Source organism: Furipterus horrens, unplaced genomic scaffold (assembly GCF_987537825.1).
Source record: "Furipterus horrens unplaced genomic scaffold, mFurHor1.1.pri manual_scaffold_3, whole genome shotgun sequence".
Classification (NCBI taxonomy): Eukaryota; Metazoa; Chordata; class Mammalia; order Chiroptera; family Furipteridae; genus Furipterus; species Furipterus horrens.
Genome location: NW_028327173.1, coordinates 150722334 through 150740936, shown reverse-complemented (window position 1 = coordinate 150740936; position 18603 = coordinate 150722334). Strand labels below are relative to the sequence as shown.

Genomic DNA, 18603 nt, shown 5'->3' with positions numbered 1-18603 from the left:
ATGGGAGTGAAGAAGCCATCTTGGACATCTATCCTGGTTTAGCCTTTGATGATTGTATATCCAAGTACCATTTAAGTGCGCCCACAGAAGACCTCAAGCAAGTGTTGTCCAGCTGAGCCCAGTCAACCCACAGATCTATGAGAGCTAAGTTATCTTAAGCCTCATATGCTTTGAGGCAAATTGTTATGGAAAGATTCTCTTTCCCAGGGCTTTAGAATTTGGGATGAGACTTTTCACTGCCTGGGAATTGGTGGCTGATGACAAAAGGGAAGACCACAAACTCCTGAGGAAGTGAAGATTTTCCAGGCCACCTTACTGCCTTTTTGCCTTCTCTTGAGGTCCAGTTGTCCAGCTCTTTTTGAAATGCGTCGAGGTACCCCAATATCTTTCTAGTGTCCCATTCTTGGCCTCAGCTAAAAAATTTAAATACATCCTAGTAGTCTAATTTCATATAACAAATCTTAAGAGACTAAGCTCTGCTGTATTAAGTCTGGGTGTGGCACAGAGTAGGCATTTAACTGTTGAGTGACCACATGAATACAATTCTATGCAGAACTGGTTTTCTTCCAGGAAAAACCTGCCTATCAGGCCATTGTTTCTCTTCATGAAACGTACTCCCAAAAGAAAATTAATACAGCCAGGTCCTTAGAAAGACGCCTTTTTATTACATTATTAGTAAGCTCACAGCACTGGAGCAGTACCTGAACTAGGAAATAGTAAATAAGTGACTAAGAGGATGTGAAATCCAATCAACTACCCTAAGGTGGAGTCTCAGGAAAGCAGGACTGGATATTTCTTAAGTGGCAATATAGTCATCTGTATTAACATGCCTGAAGATGTTCTAAGACAATGTATCTAAAAATGTTAACAGAAAGAAGGTGAAATAATAGAGAAAGTGAGGCCTAAGAAGATTTTGGTAGTCTCCAGAGAAAAGGGAAAGTAACTTAAAAGACTTTTTTAGCAGGTATCTGGTAGAGATGAGGGCATCCTGTTGAGTTAATGTTAGTCATTATGATTCTCTTTCAATAGACTTTCTCTCTAGTTCCACCCTTACGAAGCAGGCATGTGATTGTGATTTAGTTTCATAAGGAGGAAAATTGCCAACAGTAAATGAATGAAATTGAAATATAACTTTAAAAAATTAGTGTCTTGTGAGTTTAGTGTGAACTAGTTCTGCTGAATTTCATCAATTCTGGGCTGCACTTGAATTAATCAATTTTGGGGGCTTATAAATAGAGGTCCAAACTTTGAAATGTGAGCACATTCACTTATTTATTCAACAGATCAATATTGAGTGCCTACCCTGTACCAAGTACAACTGTAGGTTCTTGGGATATTAACTTCGAAGTATTAAACCACATGTAATTGAAAATGAGGTGTAACGTTCAGTGGTGCTATGGAAAAATACATGGGCTATGTGTCCTGGCTGGTGGTTCAGTTAGTTGGAGCTTCATCACATGCACTAAAAGGTTGCAGTTTCAATTTCCAGTCAGGGCACATACCTAGGTGCTAGGTGGCAGGTTTGACCCGGGTCAGGGTGCATATAGGAGGCAACTGATCTATGTTTCTCTCTCTGTGTCTGTCTCTCCCCTCCCTCCCCCTCTCCCTCTAAAAAGAAAAAAGAAAAATACATGGACTGTGTGTGTACAGCACTGATAAATTTTTGAAGTAGAAATTGAGAACTTATTCGCAGTATTGTGCATGCAGCTTTTTCTTTTTTAATCCTCACCTGAAGATATATCCATTGATTTCAGAGAGAGGAAGGAACATCACATGGTTGCCTCTTGTTATCCACCCGTAACCTAGGCATGTGCCATGACTGGGAATTAAACCTGCAATCTTTTGGTGTACAGAATGATGCTCCAACCAACTGAGCCACCTACCCAGGGTGTGCATATTGCTTTTTGAAATGAGAAAGCAGGGAAACAATGGGCTGGAACTATGTGCTGGGGACTTCATTAAGTCCTTACAACTAACTTGTGATTCACATTCATCTCAAGGGCAGCCCTGTTATCACACATAACAGTATTCCGTTTTACAGATGAGCAGAGTAATTGATCAGTTTGTTGACAAATTAACATTAAAACTTCTGCCTTCAAGAACTTTATCATTAAAGCTATAGGATAGTAAGAAGCAGCAAAAATGAAATAGAGCTGCTCATGGATCCTTTTTAAGTGGAAGTGCCTTAAGCATCAGACTCCTAAAGATGAAATAAGGCTGAAGAGGTTTTAATCACAAATAGAACCAGGTTAAAAGTAATTTATAAAATACCAAAATCACTGAATCATTCATTACATATGTAGGAAAATTTATGATTTGATATAAACTATGTAATTGAATAACTTTTTTTATTTTTAATCACCCCCTCCCAGACCTACCCAAGAATCTTACAAGGCATGAAATAGCAGCATCTGTCTCCATTAAACTCCATACCATAAAATCCTAAAGTACCTTCCTATTCCTGTCAGTAAACCAGACAAGCCATGCTTTTCATAGGACTTTACCCTTCCCCTGACCTCAGACTGTCCATTTGATGCTAGCACCCAATGTGTTAACCATTTGTTGTCTTGGAGAAAGGAACAGAATACATTGTCAATTACACACACACATACACTGTATTGCCTATGCAGCAGCCGAAGTAGTCTTTCAAGACAAATCTGATCATTTACTCCCTTGCTTGATTTTACCCCACTTCCCCCCAACCAAAACTGGCTTTACATTTTTTTGATATTCTACAGCTCTCATTTTTAAAGATTTTATTTCTTTTTAGAGGGAAAGGGAGGGAGAAAGAGACGGAGAGAAACATTGATGTGGTTGCTTCTTATAAGCCTCCAACCAGGGACCCAGCCGGCAACCCAGGCATGTGCCATAACTGGGAATTGAACTGGCAACCCTTAGTTTGCAGGCTGGCATTCAATCCACTGAGCCACACCAGCCAGAGCTACAGTTCTCATCTTAAAGAATACTTCAGCCAACCTAAGCATGGCTTCCAGATTAGATTGTTAGTGCCCTCAGATCAGTTTTCTCCTTCTTGACCTTTTTTTTCAACAATAGTCTCCACTGCTAGACTGTAAGCTTGAGGAGTGTCAGGTTTGCTTTATTCTGCTGTTTGCGATGTCTAACTCATGGTAAGGCAGTGTTTTAAAATGGTTTTTTACTCATTAGGAAGGCTACTTATAACTACCGTCAACAAATATTGTCATACATCAAATCTAAAGCTCTAATTAATTTAGCTCATCCATTAGTAAGACTTTAATTTGGCAAATCATGGAGCCTGCTATCCCAACTATTATACTTACCAGACTTCTCAAGCCAGTCAATACTCATTCTTCAATTTCCTCATTACCCATGTCCTCCTGAACACTCAGCATATTTTCATCAAAACATGTTAACAGTCATAGGTGGCCTCTCCATGATCACTTCTCCAATCTTCCTTTGAATGCACCCTAGTGCTGTCTTTTCTGTCTTGAAAACTCTGACATCTATAGTTATACCAATTCTGCTGCCCATTTCTGTCTCCTCTAACTTCAGTCATCTCCCCAAACTATGTGTATCTTCCACATAAACTCATGAGAATTAGCTGCTTTAACATTTCCATTCTGGTAGTTATTTGTATATTGCCTTACAGTTTATAACATGCTTTGACTTTGACACGTTTCATCTTTGTAATTCTGAAAGGTAATCTTGATGCACCCATTTTACAGATGAACAAACTGAGGCTCAGCTTTGTCTGGTAAGTGGATGAGTTAAGACTTAAATTTATGTCTTTTGACTCTGAATTTTATGATCTTACTTACAATACTCCCAAGTCAACTATTCACCTGAAACCCAGTCATTTATTTCTAAAGGCCTCCTGCAGTGACTCTCAAATCTGTCTGTGCATTAAATTCCTTTGCAGCTTAGGAAAAATGGTTTTATAAAGTCTCATCACAGCAAGGGGCTGAGGGAGTGGGGGAAATGATGAGATGTTGGACAAACAGTCTTCCAGTTGTATGAGGATCTGGTTGGTGTTGTGCAGGCAGTTAACTATTGTGTATTGTATAACTGAAAGTTGCTACTAGAGATTTTTTTTTTAATTTTTAGAGAGAGGGGAAGGTAGGGAGAGAGGGAGAGAAACATCAATGTATGGTTGCCTCTCACGTGCCACCAACCGGGAACTTGGCCCACAACCCAGGCATGCACCCCGTCCGGGACTCAAATTGGAGATCCCTTGGTTTGCAGGCCAGTGCCCACTCCACTGAGCCACACCTGCCAGGGCTGCTACTAGAGATTTTAAATGTTCTCACTGTAACAACAAAAATGGTAATCACATGAGATGAAGAATGTGTTAATTTACTGTGATAAACATTTCAAAATATATCCATACATCATCACATTGTATACCTTAAACTTGCATCATGTTATGTCTATTTTACTCAATAAAACTGGAGAAAAAAAAAATTTCATCAGAGATAGGGGGTGGGACCAGAGTGCTATTTTGTAGCTACATTGGCTCAAGTTATTTAGCCCATTATATAAAGAATAAATTTCTCAGCCCTGGCTGATGTGGCTCAGTGAATTGAGCACTGGCCTGCAAACCAAAGGATCACTGGTTCAATTCCAAGTTAGGGCACATGCCTGGGTTGCGGGCCAGGTCCCCAGTTGGGGGTGTGAGAGAGGCAACCACACATTGATGTTTCTCTCCCTCTCTTTCTCCTTCCCTTCCCCTCTCTCTAGAAATAACGAAATAAAATCTTTAAAAAATAAACTTCATTTTAGCTCACCATAATCTGGTTCTTTCTTGCGATTTTATCTCTACTTTTTGTTATTTTGTTTTTTTAGATTTTAGACTTGAGAGGGGAAGGGAGGAAGTGAGGGAGAGAAACATTGATGTGCAAGACAGATGTCAATCAGTTGCCTCATGCATGCCCCGAACTGGAGAACTGGCCCACAACCCAGGCATGTGCCCTGACTGGGAATCAAACCAGCAACCTTTTGGTTCACAGGCTGGCACTCAATACACTGAGCCACACCAGCCAGCTCTTAGCTTCTTTTAAAAACCCCTTCTTGCACTGGCTAGTGTGGCTCAATAGGTTGGAGTGTCATCCCGTGTACCAGGTTGTCAGTTTGATTCCTGGTCAGGGTATATACAAGGTCTGTCTGGAAAACGTCCAGCCATAGTTAATGTAACAAGAACTGTTTGCATGTCATCGATGTAACCTGGCAGCCAAGGAGAGTGGCCTGGAATGTGATGCATCAAGTGATGACTACACTGTACTAGTCAGTGAGGGCAGCAGATGCTGTTGAATGAGCATGAGTACTGTGTGACCACTGCACTCAAAATGACTGAGTAAAGCAATGAATCTGCATCAAATTTTGTGTTAATCTTGAATATTTCTCCATGGAAACTATTCCAATGATTCAGAAGGCCACAGCTTTGGGCAACTGGTGACTGGCAACTTCATCACAACGTGCCTGCTCAAGCATCACATCTGGCGTTTTGGTGAAACATCAAATCACCCAGGTGACTCAGCCCCCCTGAGCCCAGATTTGGCACCCTGCAACTTCTGACTTTTCCCAAAACTAAAATCACCTTTGAAAAGGAATAGATTTCAGACTGTCAATGAAATTCAGGAAAATAAAATGGGGCAGCTGATAATGATTGGAACTGTTAGGTTCCAAGGTGCTTACTTTGAAGGGGACTGAGGCGTTTTTGTCCTATGTACAATGTTTCTTGTATCTTCAATAAATGTCTCCTTTTCATATTATGTGGCTGGGTATATTCTGGGCAGACCTCATATAGCTAGGTTGCAGGTTTGATCCGTCAGGGCACATACAGGAGGCAACCAATCAGTGTTTCCCTCTCTAAAATCAATAAATATATCTTCGAGTAAAAATTTTTTGCTTTAAAAGTAACTTCTTCTTTATTCAACTTTTAGTCAAATGTTTTATTTCACCTCTGCACACAATATTTCTACAAATTAAGAATGCCATTCCTCCTGAAGTCATTTCATTGAGTAATGGTAATTGAGACCTAGATTCTAATCCCAGCTCTGTAATCCCGGACACTTTTCTAATTTGAAAAATAAAGAGGCATGTTTGGAAGTTGGAATTTCCTTCTAGTTTAAAAACTGGATTGTTAAAACGCTAGGGCATAGTTTGTACCACAAGCTTTTACATTGTTATTATATTCCTTTATAAGAACATTTTGTTGGCTAAATTGATTTATAAACTTGAGAAAGCTTTGTAGTTAAGTACAAACATGCTTATATAATACAAGAATGCCAAGGCCTTGGGAAATAGCATGATACTTGAATTCAAGTCCCTCAGAACAGTTACAAGTACGAGGTCTTGGGTCACAGCCCCCCCCTCCCCCCGTGTTCCTTACAGGTCTGTCCTAAAGATTATCAAAAGGGAAAGAAATGTGAAAAAAAATGTATACTTGTAAACAAAAAGCACTATACAGTAAGTTTAGATATTACAATGTTTCTAATGGCTGATAAAATATCGTCCAAGAAAAGTGCTTCCATAAAAGTTTTATTTATCCCCACAACAACCCTGTGAGGTAGGGTGATCAGGGCATTTGAAGATGAGAAAACTAAGTCTACATTGCTTGTTCATGGCTATACTGCATAGTAAATATGTAGAAATTAAACTGAGGTTCTTAAATGTCCATGACTTCATATTGATTCACATGGAAAAAGGCAGAGAGAATATTAACTCCCCCCTACCTTAATGCCAAAAGGACAATGCCTTGAAAAATCCCATTTCAAAAGATGAAAGTAGTATTCCATTGCTTATTTCTACAAAGATTTATAAAATAAAAAAATAGTGAAATATTTTACAGTTTATATATAAGGATCTCATTCAAGGATGTGTCCTTTAGCTGTGTAAATGACCAACTATTCCAAGTGCTAGGAATGCAGATTCTTAAAAGTATGAAAGAATGATAATGAGCAGTAGCTTCAATCTTCTTTATTATTCCTCCATGCATCTTGAATAAGTTCTGTGAAATCTGGTCCCAGTTTTAAAAGAGCAAAAAAGCCTCTACCACAGAGATGTCTGGTAAATTTTATTTTGTTGCCTACTGTCTAACTACTGTCACATTTTTAAAACAGTGATTCCCCAAACCTGGTTATTAGAATCACTTGAAGGCTTTAAAACAAAAACAAAAACACAGAATTCTCACCCCACTGTAGACCCAATGAGACAATTTTGCAGAGGTTAGGCCTCAGGAATCTATTTCTTAAGCTCAGAGTAACTCTAATGAACAGTCAGGTTTGGGAACCACTGATGTATTTTAAAATACTAATACCAAAACCATAAGTAACTTTAAGTATAAACTTGTTGCTTTCCTATCACCCTTTTAAAAATTTCTCAAAACACACTGTATCCCAAGAACTCTTGCCTCTGGGACAGTAATTTCAATTCAAGATACAGAGAAACATTTTATAAAAATGTATCCTAGTGAGGGAGACTTGGATTCCAATAATTTAAGTAGCATTTAAATATAAGATACTGAATTTTGTGGTTCTTATTCTGAATATTTAAAATGTATTTCATACAAGTTGCTAACAGGCTTTCAACTCAGGGGAAGACATGAAAAGTAATGACATAATCAAGCACATCAACAGTGGAAAAATACTATACTTGAACATAGGTCATGAGAGGAATAAGAAAGTGAATGAATGACAACCTAAGGCCTTTTGGCCCATACATTTTTGTTTCCAGTCCATTCTTCCCCTATAAGGGGAAATAAAATAAACATTCTTTCCTAGTTGCTTGGCATAGTTATTCGGTGGATGACTATTAACTAAGTTAATTTTAGATACACAAGATTAAAAGAGATAACAAATAAATATCTAGGAAGACAGAGAAATCAGGTCAGAAAAGCTTAACTAGCTAATGATGTAGTATGTAACACCATCATGTTAGTATAAATGAAGGCTCTTCAGTGTCCTTTACATTTCATATTTATGTGATTGACACAAGACGTGGAAAAGATCTGGTCCTTATGAAGAATTCTGTGCTCGCTGTAAAGATTTGTAGGAATAATGAAATATTTTCTTCATTGATGAGATGAAGTCTCTTTTTCAGGTAAGTTGACTGAATAAAACAATGAAAAATGAACTTCTTTAGAAGGCTGAATGAAAGTAGTACTGAGTTGAAAAAGTCATTGGCCAAAGAGAACTTAAAAAAAAAATAAAATAAAATAAAAAAATTCTATGTTTAACCCTAAAATCAAAACAAACAACAAAAAAAAGCAAAAAACCAGAGAAATATAAAAAAAACAATGTACACATACATTTTCACTGACAGTTACAAGAAAATAGCCATTTATAGAAGTCACAATGCCTTTTAACAAATTCCCCCCAAATTTTGGGAAACAAGATAAAGCCATGGGTAAATAAATATACATGCTAGCTACTATAAAACAATTTATGGTTTCAAATTGTTATTAATTCTTTTAAGACCCAAGAAGAAATTTGGTGATATAAATCTGATTAGGACTACATATATTACATGGAATTAAAAAACACAACTGATTAAAACATTCTAACAATAATACAAATATTTAAAAGAATGTCTTAAAAGAGACATTTATCACTGGAAATATCACAATATGAACTTCAGAGTTGTAATGTGTATATAGGTCACTTTTGCTGTGTCTTATTAGGTAGCCATCTCTCCTGCATTTACTATAGTCAGTTTTTAAGTTCGTGTTTCCTGCATGAACTGTAGGGCTGGGCACATCTCAGTTCATAAAATATACTCGTACACCTCCGCTTAACTAAATGGAAGTATTTAAGATAACATCTATAAAGAGATTTTTTTAAAGGGGTAATAAGAAGATAAAACAATGTGAAGGAAGCTAGTCATCTCTATAAATTATTTAAAATTTTGTTATTAAATTTAAAATGATGCAAGTCAAGTAATGAAAAAAGTATGTATTAAATTGGTTTCAAGACATTTTCTAAGGCCATACAAAACTTCCCTTTATTTCTTTAAATAAGAATCCTGTTATGCTTGATTAATTTGCTAGTGGACTTCAGGGAACTCTCTCTAGCCAGGACTGAAAACAGTGTTTATTTAAAGTGCTCATGGGCACAATAGTATACAGGTGCTTACATTTCCCCTTAAGTTATGGGAAAGCCCTTTGGGACTGTAGTCACTTAATCAGAAAAGCCTTCAGCAAATATAATGCAGGCTGAAAGTTTAGATCTCATAGTTTTTGGATTTTGCTGTTTTGAGCATAAAAAGGGAACAAGGAGAAATGTAACTAGGTTCACAATTTTGAGCAAGAGCATATGTAAAGGTAACGTATGTACATTTTATTTCAAGAAAGACAGAAGACAAACAGCATAAAGATGCCCAGATGCCCTAAAGATAAATACATTTCAAAGATTCTCATTAAAATGAATCTGTAGTATTTTTTCCTGCAAGCAAAATACCTTTCTTTAAATTAAAACAAAACAAACAAAAAAAAAACCCAGTATTCTGAATTGCAAATGCTTCTGCTTTTTTTTCTTTGCAGAAAACCTGCCATGATTATTTAATGAATAAGGATTTTCCACAAAACAGGCTTGCTCTACATGCTAGATTTTTAAACAGTTCAGTGACACAATATACTAACTACATACACAACAGATAATATAGTAAGAAAACACTCAACCTGATGAAAAGTTAAAATTTTCATTAATACACTGAAAACTGACATAACTCATGCCTTTAAAATCAAAAATACAAAAATTAAATGTTTTCCTAAAAAGATTTCCTTATTTTAAGGATTCATTTGAAAATGAAGCTGCATGTAATTTGTACAGTAAGTTGTACAAGTAAACAGGTAATATACATAAAAAATTAAGTGACATACTCCTCAATTATCAGTTGTCCACCTTTAATTTCCAATACTGTACTTTCTTAACAAGCATACAAAATATCAAACTTCTCTTTAGAAAAAGTGCCGTTCTTTGACATCCTTTACACAAAAACAGTCTGAGCCTGTGGCATGTTAATGCAGTCGAGAGGCAAAGCATACTAACTTTTACAAATTCTACCTTCCATAAAAAGCCTCCCGAAAAGGAGATTACACGCCACTATAAAAATATCAACCTCTTGTGGTAGCTGCATTAGAGAACCAAGGCTTGAAGACTATTTTCACATAGCATAGAAAAACCACTATGAGAGCATATTAACTGCATCGGTGGCTTGGGAGTTTACTGTGCCACAGGATTATGCATAGCTACTGTAAGGTACCAAGACTGTTACACAGAGTTTTAAATTGATTGTAACCGAGAGCATAACAGAGGTACTACCAGCTCATGCAAAGTAATGAAAAATACCAAGTCACTGTGCTGAATACTTCATTCCTGGAGGAAACCAAAGGCAGCAGAAACCAAATCAAGCCCAAAAGGTGACCAAACACATTCTCCTCTTAAGATTGGTGAGCACAGTGAAGTCTGAGGTATACCTTTATCCATTAAATCTGTGTGCCATTGCAAGATATTACCATTTGGGAACACATGCCATCACAATGGTTTAAATCATTTGAAGATTAGTCATTTATATATTCTTATCTACCCAGTCTCTTGATTTTTGAAAAGATTTCACCTACAGTAGAATATTACAGAAACAAAATATAAATGCATGTCTTTCTAAATGAAACTTACATGGACTAAAAGTAGAGAATATTTTTAAACAAATATACAATATGCAGGCAGACAAAGCAGGAAAACGGCCATTCAAATGTATAATAAAAAACTAAAAACTGACTATTTCCAGAAAACTATGAAGCGCCTCAACTAAAAGGAATGCATAATGAAATTCTAATCTAATACAGGTCAAAAATGTAAAAAGGCTATAAACCTTAACAGGAAAAATAAAACAACTTTTACTGGCCATTCCTGTTGAAATGAGAATCTTAAAGTAACAGAAAAGTGGCTACAAACCCACTTAGAGCACCAAACAGAGAGAAAATAAAAGTCCATTTTCATCTCTGTTATTATCATAAAATCCTGTGTGACTACAGGTCAAACTGCTGGTGGCAGAAACAGAATTCTTTATAAACTGCAGATGTCCTGTACATAAAAAAATTTCACTGGAGTTGCACTAGTTCTAAAGACTCTTCTGTTTTAGCCTACCTACTGTATGTATTCAATCTGAGATAAAGTCTCTTTCTGTAACCCTTGATTATTATTGGGCACCAAAGATAAGAAAAGCAAGACGGGGTACAAAAATGCAAAATTTCAACAGTAATGGCAATGTTTTGTCTTAGTCCAAAAGGGTCCTGCATTCTCTCCCCCTTCGTGATTTGACAAGTCTTTGTAACTTAATCTGGGGGCAGCAAATCATGCAAGCGAAATCTGTCTCTGATGTGAGGTCGAACATCTTCATTCTGTGCGGAGAAAAAGACATTTTATAGGCCACATAATTTCAAAGATATGATCCTAAGAGCATTATGAACATTTTTACTTTGCAGAAAAGGGTTATCACTATTTATTCCAGTTTATTTGCCAAATATAAATGTACTGCACAGGTGCAATTAACTTAGAATTAAATTTAGATTTTAAGAAATGCCATTAAAGTTTTAATTTTGTAAGAACGATTATACAGTAACAGGCTAAACCAAAAGCTAGGTAAAAGCATTAAGCCACTGAATTCTACTTCATATATTAGTTTTAAAATTAATCCATGTATATAGGAAAAACAATTCCCAGCATAGTTTTAGTTGCATAAGCAATAATTCTACATCTGAACTATGAAAGCAAAGTAAAACTGATTTAAAACTAGTTTAGTGACTTGCAAGAGGAAGCCCAGTGAAATAAAAATAATTTATTAATTTTAAAGTATTGATAAGTATAATTTTAAAATAATTTATAAGGTTTGATAAATGCATGTAATCCATTTCAATCTTTTCCCTAATCTCCCACAGCACTGACTTTTTAAAGCAACTTAAAAGATTTATTTCAATCAAGTTGAGCCAACAAGAACGTAAGTGAAAAAGGTAAGATATACTTACCAGTTCTACAAGTTTCTCCAGAAATGGAATCAATTTTAGGAGTTCATTGTCATTTTTATCCATAAACCAGCTTTCTATAGGGATTCCATTAGATAGCTAAAATGATAAATAAGTAATTAAATTCTTTTTTTGCCTACATTTTGCCTACTTTGGAAAAGTTTAAAAAGTAAATAAATCAAAGGCTAATTGGGTTTTCAGAATAATTTCTTTTTAGGGTATATAAAGTTGAACAACAAAAAAGACTCATTAAAACAAGTTTTGCATTAATTTAACTAAAAACATTCCCTTACTCATTCAAGAAACAGTTACTATTATTCAATGCTAGGCATTGTGAATGAAGAGGTAGTGCCAATCTAAACAGAGAACACGATCAGAGAGCATATACTCATACACAGGGACCGTGTCCCAGAAAATAGGAGGATATTTCAGAAACACAGGAACATAACAAATTGACTCAATGCTATTTCAATAAAGAGTCTAAAAACAAGAATACAAACCGTATTTCTTTTATAGTAAATAATATCTAGGATAAAATATCTTTATTTAAACATTTACACAGAACACTGTGTCTGAGATGGAGGATAACTGAAATGATTTTATCTAGGAACCAAGAAGAAATTCTTAAAAACATATTTCAAAATGCAAATAAAAATAGTGACCTAAACTGAACATATTTCAATACCACATGCAGTTTACCCATTTTATTCTTTTTATTATGGACATTTTAAAGCACAGAAGGGCAAATCTTGTTTTATCTACACCCAACTCACTTTACATCCTCATTCTACATCAGTTTACTGTGAAGGAACTCTCAAAGAGATCACATGAACATATTCATAACATAAAATATATCTTGCAAAGATGGCTCATCTCTAGTCAAAGCTGTATTTCAAAGAGTCATTAACAAAGGATACAAATATACTGACAAAACAGTCTAAGAAAATATTTTAAAATGTCAAATCAAACAGACCAGAAGAACAAGGTTAAGCTATTTGTAATTTTCAAACATGTTTACAATTAAATTACTACTAGAACTCATAAGAATGCTATTAAACCTTTATACCTTATAGTCCCTTATTTACATTTACTACTCAGATTTTCCTTTATTTATGTTGTACTCAATTTTAAAGAACCAATTTGGTATTTCTAATTCTAAATGTGACATTAAACAGGGAAATTCCAGTGAAAATTCTGTTCTCCCATCACGTTGTTTGGCAGCATTTGTCCTCATTGTGATATTCTTTTCCCAATCTGAGTTTGTTTAGCAACCCTCTTCCTACCTGATATGCAAAGGCTTGTGGTGAGTTGTCAATTATTATAGTTTTTGAAAGATCTCTTCCAAGGATATTTAAGTCCTTTATATAGTTTCCTTGTACACAAACACAATGTTCACGAAAAAGTCGGTGCCTAAACATAAAAATATAAAAACAAATTAACTAAAAAAAAGCAGCCTCTAAAAAATACAGCATATACTAAAACATACAGATACACACATACCATAGACTTTACAGGTTGTATCTTATCATTTTGTCTCACAAAAGAAATTCATATAAAAATGTGGGCCTAAGGTTTAGGCTACAGTTTTACTATAAAAATTCTTAGCAACTATTAAAACCTTACAACCAAGTATTACCATGCCTTAAATAACTCTGGTTTGTCCCAAAGTGTTATATTAAATTATAAAGAGAAATGAAAAATTCTAACTTGTTTTTGTAATTTATTTACCCAAGAAAGCTCAGTTCAGATGCAACATCTGGCTGTCAGTGAGGTCCTGCTTTTTAACCAATTTTCCAGATGGCTAACTGAGGCATAAGGGGTTCAAACTGACTTGCCCAAGGTCACACAGTAAGTCAGTGATTAGCCCTTCACTGGAACCAAGGATCCTCCTGGCTTCCAGTCCTTTGCTCTACCCAGAAGACCACACAGCCTCCCTATCCCTGTACATGCCAGAATATAAGAAGGAATGTTTCTGTGTTGGCATTTAAAAAAATGTTTTTAAGTTTCCCTTATAGCTTTTGAGAAAAGGCGTGGAGGCCAAAACATTCCATCATTTCAACTTTTCCCAATCACCCATTTTTAAATTTAGTGTGTGTGTGTATGGTCATTGGAAAAAAAACAAGGATAGAATGAAATGATGAATTCAGATTTAAGTACCTCATGTAAACTGATGTTTCACCAATGATAGATATTAATGTGAAAATTTCTGTATTATTTTAAAAAGCTATTAAAGATTTTGATATATAATGTAACAATTATATAACCTTCATTTAGCACTCAAAAATATTAGTCTCTGAATATTACTAATAATTGATACATATCACCTGCAAATACTCCGTTTATATACATTAATTATTTGGTAATTTGGCTTCCTTGTGTCTTAATCTCACACTAAACATTTTTCAGTAGCTAGGGCCTACTCATACCTGTATTTTTAATCATGCAATTTCAAGAATGAGGCATTTTTCCACCCACAAAATCTGTCAGTTATAACAACAACACCCCAACAAAACTCAACCTCATATATATCAGTGCCAGTGGTGATGGCAGAGTAAGAATTTTACAATCAAACAAAATGTAGTATAAATTGTTCTTTCCCCCCCTTATTATAAAGAATTCTTTTATTTAAATGACATCTATCTCTAAAAGGTTTAAAGATGGTTCTACTTTGAAAAAATAAGACTAAACACAAGGATTTAAGTAATTGTATTGGCATAAACATTTAGGTATGAGGAAATTAGTGAGGCAGATACAGCATGCAGGTGCAAGTCACTACTGATGCTTTTTCCCCAACAGCAGCAAACTCACCCAAAACAGGAGAAAACAGATTATGTACATGGATATTAACAGTTACTTTAAATTATACTAAAGCCTCTCCAGTTATTAAAAAATCTGAGGGTGAACAGCATGTATTTACAGTTTTAGAAAGAAACCACCTTTTTGGGGGGGCCAGTCATCAAATTTGCATTTTGACTCATAAGATTCAGAGATCATAGGAATTTCTGAATCTACCTTGTCATCAACACAGATAATTCCCTACAGCACTCCAATGAATTCAATATATTCAAAAAGTTCTTGCTGTTTTAAGTTTTTCAAAATGCAACAAGATAAAATAAATTTAAACTCCTAGTTTTTAGAAAACTAGTTTAAAAGAGGGGTGTGATTTTGTAACATAATTGCATGAGTTTAATTTATCCTCAAGTAAGATGAAAGCTCAAGTAGGGAAGGGCTTGTGTTGCTCACCAATGTTCCCTGGAACACTGGAGATACTGAGTAAAAATCTTCAGAATGAATGATCAAAGCAAAATCATTTGTACACTTTTGGTGAAGCTGGGTAACATGACCATAAATTATACTTTGAAAGATAAAATGAAAACTAACTACAAGGGCAAATTTTAATTCTTTAAATTAAAAAAAAAAAAAAAAAAAATCATAGTTCTATTTACAAGGAAGAGAATCTCCAAAACATGAATATTAGGAAAAGCCTCTCACCAGTTGCAATCACACAATAATAAAGGTACTAACAGCCCTGGCCGGGTGGCTCAGTTGGTTGGAGCGTCATCCTGTACACCAAAGGGTTGTGGGTTCAATTCCCGGTCAGGGCACATACCTAGGTTGCAGGTTCAATCCCCAGTCGGGGCTTATACAGGAGGCAATTGATCGATGTTTCTCTCTCACATCAATGTTTCTTTCTCTCTCCCCATTCCTCTCTCTCTAAAATTGATAAAAAAAAAAAAAAACAAAAAAAAAAAACAACAAAACATATCCTCAGGTGAGGATTAAAAAAAAAATTTTTTTAAAGGAACTATTAATAGCAGAAATTAAGTTTAGGATTTTTCACTAAGACAATATGGGAGAAAGTATTCAAGAAAATGAATACCCACCTATTACGGCTGTTATGAGCTTTCTGTAGCATCTCTCTCAATTCTTGGTCAAAAATTCAAACATTAACTCCTACATCTTATATGATGCAACAAGACTGTTGCAGTCTCAGTATCTCAGTTTGAACTAATTTTCAAACTCTTATAAAATTATCCAAGGCACTTTCACCTAACCAGGAACACACTTTATCTGCTGACTCAGGACACACATAAGAAACTGAGTCCAGATCAGGATAAAATGAGCGACTAAGCAAATTGCAATTTCCAATTGCATTCATGTAATATTTTCTTTCCATGGAAGATAAATTTGCTCTTGAAAAAAGCAAAAGAGTTTAATTTGTTCCTTTCTGTTAACATTAACTTATTTCTCTATGCCATTAAAAGATGACATAACATGCATTATCTCAGACATAAGGAAAACATCATGCACACAGTGAAAAATTCCACATACCCCACTCTCCCCTCCAATCCCAAAAGAAGTGAGGATACAGATGTACCAATAAATAAATACATTTGATTTTTGTATCCTTTTAAAAAACGTCTGTCTGAAGTTATATCATTAGGAACTCCTGAAGAGTTCTGGTGTTTAAAAAGATCATTTATTTTCACCATTCAACACAACAAATCTCTATATATGTAGCCAACTGAAAATGGCCATGAAAGTTAAATATAATCATAGTAATTTCATAGATCAGTGCGACAGACATTTTCACTATTTCTTAATTAAATTTACCTGACCAGTTGCTTTTTAGGGTCTAGTATGTTCAGTAACTTGTCTGCATACACCTTCTTAGAAGCAGTAAAAAGAATGATCTACAAATTCAGGGGAAAAGAAGTAATCATTATACATGATCTACATATGGGTACTGTGTTGAATAAAATACAAATACTTATTTAATCAGCTCATGCATGTTTACCTCATACATCTGAGACATTCGTTCCAGGAATTCCCTGAAGAATGGCCTTAATCTCACATAAACCTAAAGAAATACAAAGACAGGCCTCAGCAAATAAACACAATCAATAGAAACAACTTATTTATAAGATCTGTTGTATCCTAACTCTGAATATATCATCAAGTTCGTATTTTAAAGAAATAGAAAAGTTTACTAAGTACCACTCAACAAAATATATTTCACATACCAAAAATCACTTAAAACAACCTTTGGCATGGTAATAATAACCACTGGTGATCATTCCACTTTTCAGCATACAATAGTACTTCATGGAATATAATTCTAATAAACATTTAAACTAATAATGGAAGGTTTCCCTGAGATTTTGATCCACCAATCAGCTCCATCTTCCAGCCAGGTAGCATCCATCCAATTATTAGGTAGGCTGTGTGTCCATCTCTAGCTGACCTGTCTCAATGACCTTCCTCAATAAATACTCAAAATTTCTTCTCAACAATCACCTGCTAAGAAAAGTTTTATTTCAAATTTCTGTGATGGTAAATAATGTTGAAGAAAGAGATGTTTTGGATTGGTGGGTTTAAACAACTGGAATTTTTCAGAAATCAATTTAGTTTTTCTACATTTACTGATTCAAATATGGCATCTAAATTAGTAAGGACTACTTGGCTACCTGAGATAGAGCTAATAGTCAAATGTGAGTTGTCAAAACCTACTGTCACTATCAGGAAAGACTACAGCACCCAAAGAACTGCCTTATTTCTGTGTCTTCTTGCCTACATTTAATGTAGCTCTTGTAAACATACTCCAGTATTCAAAAAGCACAGAAATATAAGCCATAAGGAACCACTAAAACTGATTTACAAAGGATTTCGACTCCTCTAAAATGTATTTGTGACAAAATTTTATTAAAAGAAAATTTTGTGCTCCACTCAAAGGTGATTATTAACCTCAAATACCATGAACAAACATTTGCACAATACCTCTATTTACCAGATTCACTGGATTCAGAAAGAAAACAAAACAAAACAAAACACAAAAAAACCTGTGGTGGCAACAAATTCAAAATCTAGGTTTCGTAGAGTCTGTCATCAATACACATCCACATAAAAATGCCTTCGTGATAAAAACTTAGTTCTAGGAATGTGGTAGGGGCAGAAGACAGAAATCAGGCAAAGTATTCTAGGAGTTAGGGACTATGCACTACCAATCTTTGTAATTTCCAAAGTTTGAAGGGCATAGAACAATGCCAAATATATCGTTAAGTACTTAATAAAAATCTGTTGAGTAAATGAAACAGAACTGCCTGAAATTAAGCAAAATAGAGAGGCAAACCTAGATGACTACATAAGGACAATTATTAAATTTCTTCAATATCTTGATGAGTCATGTTAAGACAAATTCTGAACAAATATGCTAATGATATCACTTAACCCTGCCTCCAGGCTATAATGACAAAGGTTTACTTCTTTTAATCCTATTAATCAGGCATTTTATCTCAATTTCTTGACTAGCCAAAAATAAAGTAAGCCATACCCCTATCCTTAGCAAATAAAAGTAACCAAATCCTCAGTATCCCATCACTATCATTTAGGATGAGTTACAAAAAAATTTAAACTAGAGTTGCTTATTAATCTTAACATTTTCATCCTGAAACATTTGGTACAGTTTGTGGCCTTGCTTGAAAACCACACACCTTACTTGTTTAGTAATCCAAGTTAACTGATAGATTTTAGCTATATTACTATCTTAACTGGCAAAATAATTTTTTCAATTAACGAAGTTATTTTCAAAATAGATCTGTTATGGTTAA

At 35.0% G+C, this 18603-nt stretch overlaps 1 protein-coding gene across 2 annotated transcripts in view; it reads right to left on the bottom strand.

The window, feature by feature from the left end:
• Positions 1 to 6498: 6498 nt before the first annotated feature.
• The window catches only part of CTDSPL2 (CTD small phosphatase like 2), a 72806-nt gene continuing 60701 nt past the window's right edge, over positions 6499 to 18603 (bottom strand). For both annotated transcript variants that reach the window (XM_090270527.1, XM_090270528.1), the window contains exons 9-13: positions 16794 to 16856; positions 16610 to 16689; positions 13279 to 13405; positions 11999 to 12094; positions 6499 to 11374 (exon numbers count right to left, since the gene is read on the bottom strand). In XM_090270527.1, the coding sequence (XP_090126653.1) occupies positions 11309 to 11374; positions 11999 to 12094; positions 13279 to 13405; positions 16610 to 16689; positions 16794 to 16856 (432 nt within the window). In that variant the 3' untranslated portion in view covers positions 6499 to 11308. The remainder of the gene's footprint in view (positions 11375 to 11998; positions 12095 to 13278; positions 13406 to 16609; positions 16690 to 16793; positions 16857 to 18603) is intronic.